Genomic DNA, 18,275 nt, shown 5'->3' on the forward strand with positions numbered 1-18,275 from the left:
AAATTAGACCTTTGTAATATTTTTATTGAAAATAAAGTCAAGTCACACATCTCCAATAACAATGCGGCAATGTGCGCTATTAAAAATGATCACATTTCTTATTCCTTATGACAATTGAGCACACGCCCATTTACAGATATTGCACTTGCACTGAGCCGGACAAATTAGGGTTCGAAAAATGACACCAAGAAAACACAATTACTTTCACAAAATATGTACATGATAAAGTGCGCATGTGTACCCTCCATCCAGGCACTCACATTGGGGTCAACGATGACTCGGGAAACATGATTAGATAATATATAAATGCAGTGATTGGGAATATCAGGAGTTCTCAAATAGTGGGCCGAGGTTCCCTCGACGGTTGGCCACCTGCTTCGCAATCCATTTTTGCTGGAGTTTTGTTTGCGAAGTGCTTACCACCGCACGGGGTCATCGGTTTTCAGGAACTGTTGTGTGGCGGCAGGATGGTCATGAGGGTGCGGCCGTCTAGCGGTGCGAACAGCGGGTACACCTTACTCTTGAATTTGCCCGTGAAGGTGTAGATGTGTGTCTTGCTCTCTGCGTTGTAGAAGGACACCTGACCTTCCTCGTAGTCCAGGTAGATCCCCATCCGTCGAGGCACCAGGCCGATGGGCAACGCCGTCTCAGGCGTGGTGCACGCGTAGAACTGGTGCGTGGAGCGCCACAGGCACCAGTAGCCCGTCTTGGGGTTCATGGGGAAGCGGCCGTGGCGTGCGGAGTCGATGGAGGTCAGGCCCACCCGCCAGTAGCCGCCATTGAGGATGTCCACCTCCCAGTAGTGGCGGCCGCGGTTGTAGCCCTCCCAGGCCAGCACGCAGGCCCACCGGTCGAAGCGCTGCGAGCTGGGCGGCAGGTCGGCCTGCCGCGCACCCTCCTGGACTCCCCGCTGGTCCTCGGACAGGGCCAGCCACGGGTAGTTGGTCTTGGGGTCCAGGAGCACGTCGGCTGTGGCCGCGAGAGAACAACGTGACCCCACGCTTCATCTCAGACGTCACCCGAGACGGTCTATCGCGGGCGTCGGACTCACCTTGGGCGCAGCGGATCCAGCTCCATACTGCAAAGGGACAAGTGGCCCAGTGACTCTCAAGACGGACAAAGGAAGCCGTTCAAAAGAGGAGCCTACCTGAGTTGGGGATGTATTTGGACGTCCCCACTTTCCACGTGCGCTGCTTCACCGGCAACCACAACTGCGGAATCGTGGCCTGAAACCAGTTCAAGCAAGCCAAGTCATGCTCTCTCCCAACAAAACTTTACATCTCTGACCTGCGCCCTCCAAGCATTTCACGAGACCAATAAATGTTCAAAGTACTTGTGTGACGGTGAACCACTGACTCGAAAAGAAATTCCGTCAGCAACTGTGACTCTTGCCCCCAAAATGTGCTCTGTCATTCTTTTATATGGGTATTTCCACGTCACAAATTGATATTGAACCATGGGCAATAAAGGACAAGTGTATCATGGGTTATCTGCGATTACATAAAGGAGATGACCTGGCTCATTTATGGTCATGTAAGTCATGCTCTCCCAACAAAACTAAATCTCTGACCTGCGTCCTTGGCCTTCCCTTATCAGCTGCTTTTATGACTCTGAACCTCTTGGAACCTTTTAACTCCTTAGCAACCGATCCAACCCCAAACAAAACCGGCCACTTCTTCGCACGGTGGACTCACCACACTGTCTTCCTTCAGGAGTGACCAGGTGATGAACTCCAGCAGGGGCAGCAGGATCCCAAGTCGCTTCTTCTTGATGCCCAGCAGACTTAAAACTTTGCCCAACTCGTCGCTCTGGACCCCACAGGTCTAAAAAAGAAAATCAAAAGCTTGCCAGCAGAGTTCTTGGCAAAGTCCCAGAGCAGCGAAAGAGTTTGCAAGGCAGTTCCCCCACCTCAGAAACCATCTGAACCTCCTTGGCCCACTCCATGACCTTGAGTTGGCCATTGTCGTGGCTCTCCGAGTCCTTCTCGTGTTGTGGCTGCTGATGTTTCTTCCAGGGGTTCCCCTCCAGAAGCTGAGGACGGGCAAGCCATGGGTGAAAACTAGCTCAGGACGCTCATCGGGCGAGGTCGGCGCCACGGCGGACCTGGTCCACGTGGCGTAGTTCCTCGACCCACTCGGAGATGAGTTTGCGACTCTCTTCCAGACTGCGTTCGGCGCGAGAGTCGGATTTCTCGGTCTTGGGGGGCGCTGCTTCTGGATGGGCTCCGGGGTGCTGGAATAAAAACGGAAAATCTCATCCGTCCAATCATGTGGCTCTTGAAAACGCTTTCCACGTAGGCTGTATCACCGGTAGACGTCCAAGCCGTCACAATTACGGGAGAAAAAGCATTTCTAAAACTAAAAGCCCATTCGAAATATAACGTAAACGAGGGCAAGAGACTCAACACCCCCAGATGTGGACGCAGAGAGCGAGGGCAGGTAGGAAAGACTAGGATCGGCGCCCATGCGAGGTACCTTGCAAACCTGGTCCACTTGCTCCTTCCAATGTTGGATGAACTGTACGCACTCCTGCAGGCTGCGCAGGTCCTTCAAGTTGTTCTGGCGAGGCGCTTTCGGGTGCTGAGAACGTCCGTAGAGGCCAGTCAAAAGCAGCTTTCTCAATCCGGCAAAGCGAGTCAGACGGACAGACCCCGACCGCTCACCTGCGAGCTTCCGGTCAACCCCCCGCCGATGACGGTTCTGCTCGGGGCCGAGTTGTGAACCTGGACGTCCTCCTCCGGCAGGTTCCAGCGCACCGCCCCGATGGAGCTGCTCTGGGTGGTGCCGTAGCCCTGCGCCTTCAGCAACGGGCCGAGCCCTGCGGATGTCCGGCAAATGAGCCCGGCGTGGTCGCCCAAGGGTGGCGTGACCACTTACTTTTTCTGTCTTGTTTCAAAATGCTCTTCATTTCCATCTCTTCTATTCACTCCTATAGAGGAAAACAACCCCCCAAAAAGTTATTCCATTGCGATCTGGATGCCAACTGCCCTACTTTCTAATCCATACCTGGCGTTGGAGAGAGCGGAGTTGCGGCTCAGCAGGCGGAGACGGCGACTGGTTGCGCACCGCTGCCTGCGTGGTCATTTTGATGGACCCTCCCTGAACTTTGGACTGTTTATCGACAGGGAGTGGAGAGCGGGATGGCTAGCTCCTTGCCGCGTATCACCTTTACGAGGGATGTTGTTTTACAGCAGTGCTAATAAAGTTTTGCCTATCTCTGGATGTGACGCACAACCCGAGTTTACAGTAACTCCAAAAAGTCAAATCTTTTTTTTTTAAACACGATGCATTTAAACTCACTTTGGTTGTATCGTTTATTTCAACAAGACCCGTTTTTTTCCATTTATTGAAGGGACTTGACCACTTGTTGGGTCGTACCGTACTACCCAATTAATGCGTACAAAAAAAACTAACAATATTTCCCCCTCTGTTAGTTCCAGCTTTTAAAAAACTGCTTGAACATGATGGTCTCCTTCCCCTGTGGCAGGATCTCCACCTAGAGCAGAAAGCAGAGCTCAGGATAGTCTTTTCCGGGAAAGACTTTGACTTTAGGTGACGAGACCTAGTGGGTATTCCGCACCTGGGTTTTCATCCTGGGGTACTTCATCTGCTCGATGAACTTGTCCGCCACCTGCAGGGCGGCCTGTTTCTCCTTGGCGTTGGCCCCGGCACCTGGATAAAGTCCGTAGGTTCCCGACGGGGACATTTTCCTTTCAGACGGAAAGTTCTCGCTCACCTTTCCACACAAAAATCTTGCCATTGGCGCCGTTATCCAGGATGAAGCAGTCGTCCCGAAGCAGCAGGTCCTTGGAAAAGGGGCTTTTGCCCTCCACTTTGCTCAGCGACATGGAGCCGCTGGCATCGGACACCTGGAACGGGAGGCGTTAGTTTGAAGGTTCCCGGCAAAGCGTTGCTCTCGTCGGCCACCTTGTGAAGGGAGGCGCTGTTGGAGGCGTCGGCCTCGCTGTCCTCCTCGGGCGTGCTTTGGGCCAGCTCGGGTTTGGGGCCCAGCACCTGATCACAAATCCCAAGGTGGCGCCCCGTGTCATTTTCTTCCCAAAAGTCTCGCTCGCGGTTTCTCCGTGACGCGTCACCTGGAGCATTTCGGCAGTCTCCTCCCCCTCGACGGAGTCCACGATGCGAGCCTTGCCGTGTCGCTCGGCGTCCCGGATGAGCGAGGCGATCTCCCGCACCTTCTGCTTCTCGAAGACATTGGCCTGCGATCCGGTCCAGGACACGATGACCTGCGGAGTGAGACGGGCGTTTGCCGGCTTCGGCGCCCCCCGGTCGGCGCTCGTTACCTCTCCCAGGTCCAGGATGAAGCAGTCGCCCTTGTTGAAGCTCTTCCAGGACAGCTCCACCTCTTTTGCGCGGATGTTGCGTTTCCCTTTCACCTGGTAACAGCGCTGCACCGCCGCGGCCGAGTCTTGGGGTCTCCGGAACCCCGATTCCACCCCGCCGACCTGCCGACGGAATCTCGTGAGTGAACCGGCCCGCTCGGGGGAAGCCGCCGAGGCCGCACCTTGTAGCTGACGCCCCTGGGGAAGAGCGTCATGAACTCGGGGGACTCGTAGCCTTGGACCTGCCGGTGCTGAACGGGGTCTCCACCCAGGAAGTTGTCCAGCTGGGTGGCCAGCATGGCGCACGCCACTTGCTCGTCACGGGACGACTTCTCGCCTGAGGCGCGGGAAAGGTGAGACGGCGGGACCTGGCGCTGGTACTCGGCGAGTCCGTCTCACCGATCCACATGTGAAGGTCGGCTCCCAGTTCGCCGCGGTGCTCCAGAACAAGGTATGAGTCGCCATTGTAGAAGACGCCCACCTCGGAGGGCGGCAGAGGGACCGCCTTCATCTTTTCCACCCTCCATGCGCGCAGGCCCGGCGCCCGGACCTCTGGACCAAACTGACCCGCCGCGGCCTGGAAGGGGAGCATGCTACGGTCCGAGACAAAGACAAGACAAAATCCACCATCAATTGAGTCCCTCAAGCAGGAAGCCAAAGGTCACAAAATGAATTTTCCAGGGGCTCGCCAGTTTTTTTTTTGCCCTCACGAGGTTCTTTGGTGATGAAGAAAAAAAGCACACAACAACAAGGGAACATTTTGGCCATAAAGGGAAGTGAGACTTTCCACAGTTTCCCCTTCTGCATTTCAAAAGAAAGGCCGTTTTGTAAATATCATTTTCGAAGGACTAAGCTTCTCGTCGTGACCATGATTTTACTTCACTTTTCCCTCCCCGCTCTTCCATTTCTAGCAAGTAGCATCACCTATTCCAGGTTTGCAAATTACGAAGCTCGTTTCCATCAATGGAGGTCGGGGGGTAGAACTGGTGTTAATCCTAAACCTACCATACCTGTCAACCTCTGCCGATAACTGCCCTTATAAATGATTATGATTCCCCTTACAAACCCCCAAAACCTTACAAACACCGTACGACTCGTACGGTGTTTGTAAGGTTTTTGGGGGGTTTGTAAGGGGAATCATAATCATTTATAAGGGCAGTTATCAGCAGAGCTTGACAGGTATGCTAACCCTAACTCCTGGTCCATAAAGCTAACCCCAACCCTCCACGGGAGATAACGAAGACGCCCTCGCCAGCCGATACGATCCTTATCGCGTCGCCGTGGAGGATTGAATAAATATTAACACAATCAGATCTTACATCATTCTTCTTAGCAAAAACAAGACAAGACAAAAGAGAGAGAGAGAGAAAAAGGCACTCAACTGGACGACGCCATCCGCCTCGGGCTCCATGGCGCGCGGCTTCTGACCAGTCGGAGTCGGCTACTTGCCGACCGTAACCCAAGTCGGGCGCACGAAAACCTAGCCGGCGCGTCGCGGTCGAATCGGGTTCCCGGATACGACCCCGAGCGCGAGGCGGCGCTTTACTACGAGGATTCGATGACCCCGTCTCTCCGCTCTCCTCGTGTTTCCTCACACTTTGGCCTCCTAGTGTTTCCTCCCCTTCACCACCAAAGTGTTCCCATCGATCCACTTTTCCTATTCTAGCTCGAGTTCAAAAGGACCGGCTGTAGGATTTCACCTTTTTCCCCCCCCCCGTCTGCAATATTTTCCACGGTTCAATTGGATGGGAGCACGGGGGATCTAGAACTGGAGGTCTTCGGATCAGATTTGGCCTTCCCAGTGAAAGGCCATCGTGGACGTTGACTCGTTATTTCACGTTGAGATAAAAGGTCAATCAAATATAAGAAATATTTGGCGTTTCCCTTTGGAAAAATGCCAACCATTGACTTGGGGAGTAAGAAATAAAGTGAAATACTTACCCTGCGATGGTGGTAGAGGACCAAACAGTCAAAGGGTGAAGAAATAAGTGGCTGCATTGTGTGCTAAACACACGCCCTCACTCACATTCTTTCTCTCTCGCCACATATTTCCTGTTTGTACGAGGCCACGCTCGACCGCAAACACAAGCGAGCATCCAAAATGTGATTGGATTTCCACCAATTGAAGAAAATGCACTTCCATTTGAGGACATTTGGACAAAAAATGATCTCTCAGCACCACTTGGAAACAATACAAATCTGATTACTTTATCTGAGCAGCTGTTGAGATGGTAATTGGCCCTGGGTGAGTCATGATTTCGACGGGTTGAGACGTGCTAGAGGATGCTTATGTCATGGCCGCTGGCTGTAAAGAAATACAAGCGATTAATATCGAAATGCAGTTGGAAAAAAACATCTATATATAGATGTAAAGTTTGAATTGGAAATGTATTGCTAATAGGCAGGAAACCTTAATTGGTTGAGGGTTTTAAAAAGATCCATGTTCTTCGCATGGAAGGAAACAGCGCTCTCTTATGGGAGATACTGGTGTTACATGCAGTTATGCTGTCTTGAGTACTTCTCAGCTCATGCAAATCATTTCAATAAAAACGTCCATACCTTCTCGACTTCAAGTTGATTTTTTTTTTAAATTATTTTTGCACATGGGGAAAACCTCAGATGGAGGCTAATAAGTGAGCTTTTTTGGCTAGTGCTACATTTGTCTAGAAAATAAACATGTATATATTATGCATGTGATTGGTCATGATTCTGTTAGTGTGTACAGTCTATAACCAAGACAGCAATCCCATACCTGCATGATGTGACATAAAGGTACAAAAACATGCAAAAGTGTTGTAAAAGTTTTATTTCCCCCCCCCAATCAAAAGCAGAAATGAGAGCACAATTTCTGTACAGCGACAAATTTCTTTTCCCCGCGCGACAACCCAAGGAGTCGTCCTTGGATGCTCTCCCAAACTCGAACCGTACAATTTGGGAGTGGTGTTATGTGTCCCAAAAAGCAGACTTTCCTCATAACTGGGAAAAGGTGGATTAAAAAAACAACAAATAATACATACACACACACAATAAACATCCTGCTTCATTATAAAAGGTCAGGACCTATCATCATCCATTTTCTGGGGGGGGTGTAGCAAAAATATCAACACGGCTCTTTTCCACCAAGTCGGGGAGCCAAAACTAACATTGGTTGCTTGCACGAAGGAAACAGTATTTTGGAGAAGATGGAAAAAAAATGTCTTCCCGGGTGTCTTCATCTACGTGGGCTTGAAAATGGTCACCAAATGCCAAGGAGGAAGGAACAAGGAAAATCATTCACATTCAGACAGTAGTATAGTTGAATTTCTTAAATAAATGGAATAGTCCCAAAACATAAGCGAGAGAGAGTCAGGAAACACTTGGCGGAATTTATACGCGCTAGCCTACCACCACCCCCAAAGAGCTCCACACAGCACGAGACAAACTCGAGTGTTCCCGTTGGATAACGTTGCCAGATGTTTGTTCGTCTCCAACTCCGGGGTGCAGGTGGAGGTTTGAGGACCTCGTTCAGTCTTTAGGGGGGCGGCGGCGGAGGAGGAAGAGGCGGATGGGGGGGCCACGATGGACCGTATCGCTCTGCCGGGATGCGCGCCAAAAAAGGGGGTGTAAAATTTTCCCCAGTGAAAAGGGAAATGGAAAAAAAATAAACAAAAATCAAAAGAAGTAAATAAAAAGAGAATTTCTTTCGTTGCCCCTTCTCTGGCAACGCCGCTTGAATTCTTCAAAACATGGTTAACACTAGTTGATGGCGGCGGGCAAAAAGAAAAATCAAGAGGAGGGGCTTCAGTTGTTCTCCTCGTCGCTGTCGTCGGGGCTGATGGCCGGGCTGTAGGTGGGCGAGGTGGGGCTGTAGCCGGGCGACGTGGGGCTGTAGGTGGAGCCCTTGGGGCTGGTCGGCGAGTAGGTGGGCGACGTGGGCGAGTACTTGGGAGACGTGGGCGAGTACGTGGGAGAGGTGGGAGAGTATTTGGGGCTGGTGGGCGTGTAGGTCGGGGAGGTGGGGCTGTACTTGGGCGTGGTGGGGGAGTAGGTGGGCGACGTCGGCGAGTACTTGGGGGAGGTGGGAGAGTACTTGGGCGACGTCGGCGAGTACTTGGGGGAGGTGGGCGTGTACTCGGGGGAGCTGGGGCTGTACGAGGGCGAGGTCGGGGTGTACTTGGGGGAGGTGGGCGAGTAGGACGGGGAGCTGGGGCTGTACGAGGGAGAGCTGGGCGTGTAGGTGGGCGACTGCGGGGTGTAGCGCGGGCTGGAGGGAGAGTAGGACGGGGAGGTGGGAGAGTACGAGGGAGAGGTGGGGGAGTAGTTGGGGCTGGTCGGTGTGTAGTTGGGGGAGGTGGGGGAGTAGGAGGGGGACGTCGGCGAGTAGCTGGGCGAAGTGGGCGTGAAGTTGGGCGAGGTGGGGCTGTAGCTGGGGCTGGTGGGGGAGTAAGACGGCGAGGTGGGAGAGTAAGACGGGGAGGTGGGAGAGTAGGACGGGGAGGTGGGCGAGTAGGATGGGGAGGTGGGGGAGTAGGAGGGCGAGGTGGGGGAGTAAGAGGGCGAGGTGGGGGAGTAAGAGGGCGAGGTGGGGGAATAGCTCGGGGAGGTGGGAGAGTACGAGGGAGAGGTGGGCGAATAGCTCGGGGAGGTGGGGGAATAGCTGGGAGAGGTGGGGCTGTAGGAGGGAGAAGTCGGGGAGTAGGACGGCGACGTCGGGGAGTAGGAGGGAGAGGTGGGCGAGTAACTGGGCGAGGTGGGAGAGTACGAGGGCGACGTCGGGCTGTAATTGGGGCTGGTCGGGGAGTAAGACGGGGAGGTGGGGGAATAGGAGGGCGACGTGGGCGAGTAGCCCGGGCTCTGCGGCGTGTAGCCGCCAGGTGAGCGGGGCTCGTAAGCGGGCGACGTGGGGGAGTAGTTGGGTGACATGGCGCCACCTGTAAAGAAAAAAGGGACACCTCGGTTACCGCGGCTTTTCCTCGCCACGTCTCGAGCGGCGGCACCCACCTGGAGATGGGATGTAGGGGCTGGCGGGCCCGGGAGACCCCGGGGACACGGGAGTGGGCGACCAAGCCGGGGAATAGCCCGGAGAGAAACCGCTGGCGTCGGACGCCGCGCTCGGGGAGAAGCCGGCCGCCCCTGGGGTCATGCCGCTTCCTGGAGGGGAAAAAAAAAGCAAACAAAATTAGGTTACTTATGCCCCCAGGGAAACCCCCCATGGAGAACCCCTGCCCCCGATCTAAAACAACAGAATGGCCCACTCACCAATGCTAGGAGACCAAGCACCGTGGGCCGGCGTGGCCCCGGTATTCCAGGGCGTCATGGCGGGGGACCTGCCGCTCATGGGACTCGGCACCGAGCCAAAGAACATTCCGGTGGCTGAAAAAGCAGCAGCTGTGAGTATGGTGGTAAATGCCCCGCCCATCCATTTCTAGCGGCCGCTCGTCACTTACGCCCGGCGACGCTGATGCCCGGTATGTTGGTGGGGATCTCCATGCCGTACTTGCACTTTTCGGCGTCCAGGAGCAGGTCGAAGCAGCCGGTCCCGGCGGGGGCCAGCTGGCCCAGCATGATGTTCTCCGACACGCCCTTCATGGGATCGCTTTCCCCGTGAGTGGAGGCCTCGATCAAGACGTCCACCTGGACGGACGGAAGAGTCAGAATGACGGCGGCGCGCTCTCCGTCGCGGGGACGGACGGGAAAGACGGAGCCCCGCCCACCGTCTCCTCAAAGGAACACTTCATGAGCGGCCCGGTGTCCTGCCGGTTGATGCCGTGACGCGTGATGGCCATCAGGTGACCTCGGCACGTCATGGTGTCGCACAGGAGGGCCAAGTGACGGTAGTTGACGTAGGATCCGTCGAAGGAGATGACGTGGTACAACTCCCTCTCCAGGGCCTTGCGGACGGCCTCGATTCCGAGCACCTGGATTTGGGGGCGGACACGTTAGCGGCGGGCGCGCTTTGGCCGGCCGGAGGTTCCTTACCGTGAAGATTTCCACGATGTCGTTGGAAGTGGTCCTGACGGGATCCACGTCCTTCTCGCTCAGCACCCTCATGAGGCTGACGCCGTCCGTCTCGAGGATCCACTCCTGCAGGGCCTTGAACTCGCCGTCCTCGGTGATGATGATCTTCTTCTTGTTGTCCGTCTGGGGCAAGTGCATGTAGACCTTGCTGATCTGCTCGATGCCTTGGAGCGTCATGTCCGTCAGCATGTTGGACTCGATGCACCGCAGGAAGACGTCATCGTCCATTTTGTCCACAACCTCCTCATCCTAGAGAGAGAGAGAGAGAGACATTGGCGATTAGCGCCAGGCCCCCCCGGCACCCCTCGCCCACCGCTCACCTCTTGAAACTTGCTCTCGTCGCTCTTCATGATCCGGATTCGCAAAACCAGCTTCTCCGCGTTGTCGTCGTTGAAGATGCAGTTCAGGTCGTCTCCGAAACCTTGGGGAGGAGAACCGGCGGCGCGGGGTTGAGAAAACCACTACGTCGTCAAGCGGTCACCCGCACGCGTACGCACCCGCGTTGATCTTCTCCGCAATCTGCTCCATGGTCAGCTTGCGATCGGTCATGTGCTTGCGGTCCAGCTCGATGCGAAGAAGCCACGGGGAAATGCGGGTCACGTCGAAATCCGGCATCTCGTAGTACACGTTCACCCATTCCTGGTCCTCGGCCACCACCGTGTTTTGCGGATTGGGGTCGTAGTAGATGGCGGTGTTGGCCGTGACCTGAGAGACAAAGAGGGTGGTCTCTGCGCTGGGCAAATTCCCAGATCCAAACTCTCCGTCCGGTTGGTCGCTCACCTTTCGAAGCGTGGTGTGCTCCAGGCGACACAGGATGTCTTTGGCTCGCTCGGCGTCCCGGGCGGCCTGGCCCAGCAGGAACACCGTCAGCGAAGGGGTTTTGGGCTTCTTGGAAATGTTGATCAACTCCTTGAGACGCGGCACGCCCAGCGTCACGTTTTTGGCCGACACGCCGGCGTAATGGAAGGTGTTCAAGGTCATCTGGGTGGCGGGCTCCCCCAGAGACTGGGCGGCCAGAGCCCCGACCATTTCGCCCGGATGGGCCTAAAGAAAGGGGAGGCATCAGGACCAGACCAGACCTGCAAAAGGACCCCGCCCCGTCCAGAGTGTCGAGCTCACGATAGATTGGTTGAACTTGGTCTCGATTTCTCCCAGCAACCAGTCGAAAGCCTCGGTGGTGAGACGGAACTCCTCCGTCATGCGTTTGGAGCAGAGCGTGGAACGGAGGTGGATGTTGAAGAGGAGCGTGGCGTTCTCCTGGGCCTGCCGGCTCAGGCGGTCTTCGCCGTTGACGATCACCAGCTTCTTGCTGAGTCCCTGAACACCTGAGGAATTGATCGAGCCGGAGACCAGGTCAAACTCCGCCTCGGCGGCGAACATTTTTCGGACGGTTTTTCCCACCGACCTTCCACGACTCTTATCGGGTTGAGGTCCGTGGGAGTCCGGTTGTTGATGCGAAAAATCTTCTGAGCGTTCCAAATCATCCTGGCCAGGTTGCACGGCAGCACCACCTGAAGGGAGGCGGGCGGGGTGGGTGTCAAGTCGTTGGGGAGGCCACGGGGTAAAGATTTTCAGCCTCCATGTACCTTGCTGTCACCGGTCGGGAAAATGGTCCGGAGGTTTTCTCGGTCCTCCTTCATCTTGTCAAACTCTTTCTCCAGCGTGCCTTGCACGTGGGCGTTGGTCATCACGTCTTTGACCACGTCCTCCTGCAGCGTCCGCCTCAGCGCTCGCTCATTGGTGCAGTCAAACTTGAACCTGGACGGGGAGACAACTCCGTCGAGCGCTCCTCCCGGCGAGAACCGAGCCGAGGCGGACGAGACCTACTTCTTCTCGAAGGCCTTGTTTGACGGTTTGAGCGTGGCCATGTTCTGGAACTCCACATTCTCTCCGGCCAGGCCGTCCTCGCCGTAGCGCAGCTGGACCACCTGGTTGATGGAGTTGCGCACCGTGCCGTCGTACTTGACCATCACCGACTCCATGGACTTGATCAGACGCCGCTGGATGTAACCTGCACCGGGGCGGCGGATTCTTTAGGCCCCCGTGCAGGGTGGGGACGCAAGGGAATGCAAAGCGCTCACCAGTCTCGGCGGTCTTGACGGCCGTGTCGATAAGACCCTCCCTGCCACCCATGGCGTGGAAGAAGAACTCGGTGGGCGTCAAGCCGGCAAGGTAGGAGTTCTCCACGAACCCCCTGCTCTCGGGGCCGTAATCGTCCTTGATGAAGTGAGGCAGCGTGCGGTGCTTGAAGCCAAAGGGGATTCGTTTACCCTCCACGTTCTGCTGCCCCACCACAGCAATGACCTAGGAGAACAAAACCGTGTCACCCTTCCAGAGACTCGGGGGGGGCTTCGGAGGCCTTCCGACCGCTCGACCTGCCTGCGAGATGTTAATCTTGGAGCCCTTGGATCCGGCCACCACCATGGACTTGAAGTTGTTGTACTCGGACAGAGACTTCTGAGCGGAGGAACCCGTTTTGTCACGGGCGTCGTTGAGGATACGGTTGACCTGGTTCTCAAAGGTCTGTCTCAGGGTGTTGCCAGGGGTGGGCTCCAGCTCGTTGTTGTGGGCCTTCTCGATCACCTGTCGGGGCGGGGACGGTCAAGATCGGACTTTGGCCCGACCCACGTGAGTAGAAAAAAAAAAACACGCCACACTTACTTCTATCACATCCTGTTTGGCTTTCTTAATAGTGTTCTGGATGTCAAGGTAGGTCTTTGCGTCAGCAATGGAGTCCCCGATCCCGATGGAATGACCTGAGGATTCAAACGCTCCGGTTGACCTTCTAATGTTGGAGCGGGAGTCGCGACAGTCACGTTCGCAGCCTTGCCTTCAATCAGGAGCCAGTTGTTGACCACGGTCTGGATGTTGGAGTAGAAGAGTCTGGTGACGTCGTGCCCCATCTCCAGGTAGGAGATGTGGACGAGGGAACCGGCCGACGTTCCCAGAGACTTCTTGCACAGGATCCCCATGATCAGCTCGCCGTTTTCCACGATGACCTTAAAAAAAAATCAAAAAATTAAAGCCACTGGCTGGGTGGAGTCTCCTCTCCTGTCCTCTGGCAAACCTTAGTGTCGCCCGGGGATATGTGCTTGTAAGGCCCGCTGTCTTCTTCGTCCGGGTGGGTGCTGTGCGTGCGGATGACGTTGATGTGCCCGGGAATGATCAGGCTGAAGATCTGCTTCCCGGTCCACAGCGGGCGTGGTTTCAGGATGGCCGGTTGGGGCACCTTCCCGTCCCAGGTGGAGAGGAACATCAGGAGGTTCATGACCTCACCCTGAGGAGAAAAAGCTCCATGGTCAGAAAGGGTCAAAATGCCAGGAAATGACCCGTTCCGACTCTGCCGCCGCCACCACACCCTCTCTAAGAAGACGTCTCTCTTGGTGAACTTGCGCACGGCCGTTAGAGTGTCCTGCACGATTCCCATGACGGGCCTGTTGGACTGGGGGGTGACGATCATGCGTGGGACCATGGCGAGCTCTTGAATCTCCGCTCTGGTCTCCAGCGACTGCGGCAGGTGAAGGTTCATCTCGTCACCGTCGAAATCGGCGTTGTAAGGCGTGGTGACGCTGGGAAGAAGCCGGGGACAAACAAACTTTCAGTGGCGTGAGAAGAAGGCTCGACATTTTTTTTTCAACATGCCAGAAAGCGTACCTCAGGTTGAGTCGGAATGTAGACCAGGGCAGAATTCGAACCCTGTGCCCCATCATGGACATTTTATGCAGCGTCGGCTGTCTGTTGAAGATGATGATGTCGCCATCGCACATGTGCCTTTCCACCTAGGAGAAACTCGAAGTCAGTCGGGCCTTTTGGGATTTTCAAAGTCAACGGGATGACTTGGAGCTCACCTTGTAGCCAATCTGCAAATGAAGGTCGCTCGGCTTGGGGTGAAAGCGCAGATCGATTCGGTCTCCGTTGTCACGGATGATGTACTTGGCTCCGGGGTACTGGCTGTTACCGCGCCGCACCAGTTCCTGAAGTCTTGGGGGAACAAAAAACAAAAACAAAAACACGTCGAACTGGATCTCTTCCACCTGGCCAACCGTCTCACTCTTACCTGTCGTTGTTGAAGGGGGTGACAATTTCCGGGAAGGTCATGTTGGCCGCGATGGATCGCGGGACCCCCACTTGGTCGATTTGGAGATTTGGATCCGGCGTGATGACGGTTCGCGCCGAGAAGTCCACGCGTTTGCCCATCAAGTTACCTCGGACCCTGCCTTCCTTGCCCTTTAGGCGCTGTTTGATTGATTTGAGAGGGCGGCCGGACTTTTGCATTGCCTAGCGGAGTCAGGGGGGACAAAAAGGGGTCAAGGGTGACCACGTGGAGGATTCAAGCAGGATTTGGGGAGGCCGTCGGACGTACTCTGGGCAGGCCCGGCAGTTCGTTGTCCACCATGGTGGCCACGTGGAACTGGAGCAACTTGACGTCTTCAGCGATGACGTGAGCGGCGGCGCCGCTTTGCTCGTTGCGCCTCAGCTGGTTGTTGATTTTCACGATGTCGGCCAACTTGTGGGTCAAGTCGTCCTGGAAAAGGTCGAAACTAACTCGAGGGCCGCCGACGACGACGACAACAGACGTGCAATCCAGTTGGACGGCTACGGGCCTCAAACCGATTTTAATTTGGTTTCTGTCGTCTACAGTGACACTTGAAATTGGCCTGCATCCGACGTTTCTGAGGGACGGTTTCTCACCTGGTTGCGAGCCGAGCCCTGCATGACCACGGCGGGGCGGACAGCCAGGGGCGGCACGGGCAGCACCGTGACGATCATCCACTCGGGTCGCGAGAACTTGGGGTCCATGCCCAAGATGTGGTCCTCCTCATCCGAGATGCGTTTGAAGATTTCGTGCACGCGCTCGGGGCTCAGCAGGATCTTCTTCTCCTGCGAGTCCTCGTTGACGTGCTTCCACTCGGCGTACAGTTCCAGCCCGGAGCGGCGGATCCACGGCTGGTAGCGCCCGCAACCTCCGTGGCCCTACGTCGACGGACTCGGTTAAGGTGGGTTAATTTAGCCTTGGATTTGTTAGCGCGCACCTTGTCCTTGGTGATGTCCTCCTCGGTCTCTTGCTGCTCCATCCCAAATTTGTTGTCCATCTCCTCGCCACCTTCGCAGATATTTTTCCCTTTGCATAGCTCGTACACGTGCGTCAATCGCTTCCTGGGTTGCCCTTTGGATTTCACAAGGATGTCCTTGATCTTCGGGTTGTTCTGGAGATAGAAAGGGGAGTTGGTTTTGGATCCTGGTCAAAGAACAACTCAAATTGTACAGGAGCTAGCCGGCGCTAATTACCGAATCCACCAGTAGCTTGGAACAGAAGAAGCAGACGCAACGCATGACCTTCATGATCTTGGAGATGAAGCCCACGTGGAAAACGGGCTTCGCCAGTTCAATGTGTCCGAAGTGTCCCGGGCATTCCATCATGTTGCCTGAAAAATGAGGGGCAGGGGCAAAAAAAAAGTGATGATGATGTAAGACAGCACACGGGATACAGTCAAAATATGGTATATGACACATTACCTGCACACGTCTGACACCTGCCACTCCTTTCTATGACCCCTTGTCTCGGGTCCATAAGGCCGCCAAGTTTTGGACGGCCACCTTCTGTCGTTTCGGGGTATTTAATACCCCCTTCGGTGACCGACATTCGTTTCTGAAGAACACAAGGTGTACAAGTCAACGCATTGCCTTGAACCTTCATTCATCCCCGGCCGGTGCAACCTCTTACTAGATTCGTCGTCCGTAAATGTACTAATGATCAACTTCAGGGTAAGCAATAAAATGGATAATTTTTCCTCAGTGGACTTTTATTTGTATTCATTCATAACAAATTAAGAACAGCAAGCATTGAGTTGATTCATTTGACTGCAAGTGATGTGCTTAAAGTTTCTTTGCAAAGAGCTAGCCGGGCTAGGCTAACGGCTAGCATTGTTGACTGCAAACTCGGATGCGCAAAGTATACAACATTAGTCGCGAGATCAAGGGAAGGCATGTGTGCATGGTTTGTTAAGGAATATAAAGACAATCGCCCACGCCCCGCCCGACAGAAGACCTACAAGCTCATCGGGGCTGATGATGCCGAACTGAACTCTCTTGATCGTGCGCAAGGGGCATGCGCTGTCGCCGGAGGGCGGTCCGTGCATCCCGTCTATTCAAAAGACGCGTCCTTCCTCGACACGTCGCTTTGTGAGCAGGAACAGCCTCAAAGTAGTCACCACGGTCCGGATCGGCCCACCAACGGTGACCGGGGAGTCTCCGGTGGCGGTATCCCAGGGACCTTTGTTGTCAGTCACCTTTGAAAATCGAGTTTTTGGTGATTTCAGTCGGGTTACTAGACGACCAACTACCCCCTTCCCCTTTTCCGACCTTCACCGTGGTGCGCTCTGAGCGCTTCTGAGCCCAAGAACGCCCAACGAGCCTTTATATAGACTGACTGCCCGCTACGGGGTCTCCGGTTCACGAAGACAGGGGCCTACTCTTCGACAGGCGGACCTTGGCTGGCCGTACGAGAACGTTCATTGGACGCGCTCGCGAGTTTCCTGAAAAAAGGACCTACGCTTACGTTGAGCCAATAAACACGCGCGCTCAGCTCCCCAGCCTATCAGAACAATCCGAGGGCGTAGCTGTGAGCAAAACCAATTCTTATTGGGCAAATCGCAACTGATTTCGCGGGTCCACGCAAGGCAAGTGCAAATGGTAAATAAACAGTTCCCAATTGGTTGGGCTTTGAGTAATATTAAGTAACAGGAACAGGGATGTCCAATCAGGGTCAAAATGTCTACCGTATTATAATAGTTTATGCGAGAGACGTCCCTTTTCCGATGCTTGCCGAGAAAAGCCGATGTGGATTTCTTCCCTCAAAGCAAAAGTAAAAAAAAAATAGAAGTCTGTTCTCGGTTCGTCTCGCTGTGGGTGAGCCCGGCCGCTAAGAAAGGAGGCCCGTTCAACTGTAAGATGAAACAAAACGCGAATTGTCGAATCACAGTGTGTTGTTATAACAAAACACAGTGTTTTGGACTAATTGCTTTTTATTCTTTATATTTTTTTCATCGTCCTTGACGTTTCGGATGTACATCGTCGGGATTTTGGGATCCGTGGGACTTGGTCCAAAGCCTCGGATTAGCCTGAATGCTAAACCCCGACGCCGCACTGGAGAGCCGGCATGGCGAGTAGGAAAATCCGTGGAAGCCTTCGGTGTCTGCTAAATCTTGCCAGATCGCTCTCTTTTGACTACCGATGTTGAGACGTAACTCCCGTTCTTGATTACAACTGAAATATCACCAAGTTGTTGTATTTGTACGTTTTTAACCATTTTTAAACGGCTGCCGTGGTCGTAGGCCCACGTTTTTAAAACTCTTCTCGACTAATCAACCGAATTGAAGGAGGATCGTATGTCTTTAATAACCAAAACAACTCATTTCCGTTCTATATTTAATGTTAATTATCATTAAATTTAAGAATTCTGTTGCGCTCGTTCGAAGGCTGCTATGAGTGTTAGCCGGCGATCACATTTTAGCCTGACCCTCGAATTCACTGTTTGTTTTTTAAACCACAGGCTTCTTTTTGATGCGTATATATAAATATTTATCGCGAGGAAATGTGTTTAATCCTTATATTTCTCTATGATTCGAACAGCTCGACTTTTGAATTGCCCGTTAGCCATCCTGTTCCCTCGTATTTAATGACATTGTGTTGACAGCTCCGCGTTTGGGCAACTAAAATCGTCATAAAACATTGTAAGGACGACGTTATATGATGTTTAACCGAGAGGCTTTGGTCACTCCGACGACAGATTAGCTTTAGCTCCGGTTACAACATGGCGGAGGGAAAATGGAGGCAAGCCGCGGGACAAACGTCGTTGTGAAGAGCTATTTAGCTAGCTACGCACTTGAAAAGAAACTCGTTCAAATGACGTCTGAACCTTTCAAATGTAGGTTCAGAC

General features: G+C 54.1%; 3 protein-coding genes across 5 annotated transcripts; all 3 read right to left on the reverse strand.

Annotated features, from left to right (window-relative positions):
- Nucleotides 1-3: 3 nt before the first annotated feature.
- LOC144066285 (uncharacterized) lies at nucleotides 4-3,149 on the reverse strand. The gene is made up of 10 exons (XM_077589720.1): nucleotides 3,006-3,149; nucleotides 2,877-2,928; nucleotides 2,663-2,817; nucleotides 2,475-2,579; nucleotides 2,104-2,232; nucleotides 1,909-2,031; nucleotides 1,695-1,823; nucleotides 1,148-1,226; nucleotides 1,052-1,078; nucleotides 4-969 (listed from the first exon to the last, which is right to left on the reverse strand). The coding sequence occupies exons 2-10, from the start codon at nucleotides 2,911-2,913 to the stop codon at nucleotides 443-445; spliced, it is 1,311 nt and encodes a 436-aa protein (XP_077445846.1). The 5' UTR covers nucleotides 2,914-2,928; nucleotides 3,006-3,149; the 3' UTR covers nucleotides 4-442.
- A 146-nt stretch (nucleotides 3,150-3,295) lies between these two features.
- capgb (capping protein (actin filament), gelsolin-like b) lies at nucleotides 3,296-6,507 on the reverse strand. 3 transcript variants are annotated; one of them, XM_077589727.1, is made up of 9 exons: nucleotides 5,722-6,248; nucleotides 4,739-4,932; nucleotides 4,522-4,676; nucleotides 4,301-4,462; nucleotides 4,094-4,243; nucleotides 3,927-4,013; nucleotides 3,736-3,868; nucleotides 3,580-3,671; nucleotides 3,296-3,495 (listed from the first exon to the last, which is right to left on the reverse strand). In XM_077589727.1, the coding sequence occupies exons 1-9, from the start codon at nucleotides 5,748-5,750 to the stop codon at nucleotides 3,430-3,432; spliced, it is 1,068 nt and encodes a 355-aa protein (XP_077445853.1). In that variant the 5' UTR covers nucleotides 5,751-6,248; the 3' UTR covers nucleotides 3,296-3,429. The 3 variants fall into 3 exon arrangements, with proteins under 3 accessions (XP_077445853.1, XP_077445852.1, XP_077445851.1); XM_077589726.1 differs by lacking the exon at nucleotides 5,722-6,248 and adding an exon at nucleotides 6,281-6,507 and having other exon boundaries at nucleotides 4,094-4,462; XM_077589725.1 differs by having other exon boundaries at nucleotides 4,094-4,462; nucleotides 5,722-6,252.
- A 1,464-nt stretch (nucleotides 6,508-7,971) lies between these two features.
- On the reverse strand, nucleotides 7,972-16,716 carry polr2a (RNA polymerase II subunit A). Its single transcript, XM_077589653.1, has 28 exons — nucleotides 16,390-16,716; nucleotides 15,854-15,986; nucleotides 15,626-15,762; nucleotides 15,370-15,543; nucleotides 15,029-15,310; nucleotides 14,700-14,861; nucleotides 14,394-14,614; nucleotides 14,185-14,317; nucleotides 13,991-14,115; nucleotides 13,695-13,905; nucleotides 13,404-13,613; nucleotides 13,167-13,335; nucleotides 12,998-13,092; nucleotides 12,716-12,919; nucleotides 12,418-12,640; nucleotides 12,164-12,347; nucleotides 11,923-12,094; nucleotides 11,742-11,847; nucleotides 11,456-11,661; nucleotides 11,117-11,380; nucleotides 10,834-11,041; nucleotides 10,657-10,757; nucleotides 10,298-10,585; nucleotides 10,033-10,236; nucleotides 9,766-9,952; nucleotides 9,578-9,691; nucleotides 9,320-9,469; nucleotides 7,972-9,249 (listed from the first exon to the last, which is right to left on the reverse strand). The coding sequence occupies exons 1-28, from the start codon at nucleotides 16,474-16,476 to the stop codon at nucleotides 8,120-8,122; spliced, it is 5,880 nt and encodes a 1,959-aa protein (XP_077445779.1). The 5' UTR covers nucleotides 16,477-16,716; the 3' UTR covers nucleotides 7,972-8,119.
- Nucleotides 16,717-18,275: the final 1,559 nt, after the last annotated feature.

Source organism: Stigmatopora argus, chromosome 20 (assembly GCF_051989625.1).
Source record: "Stigmatopora argus isolate UIUO_Sarg chromosome 20, RoL_Sarg_1.0, whole genome shotgun sequence".
Classification (NCBI taxonomy): Eukaryota; Metazoa; Chordata; class Actinopteri; order Syngnathiformes; family Syngnathidae; genus Stigmatopora; species Stigmatopora argus.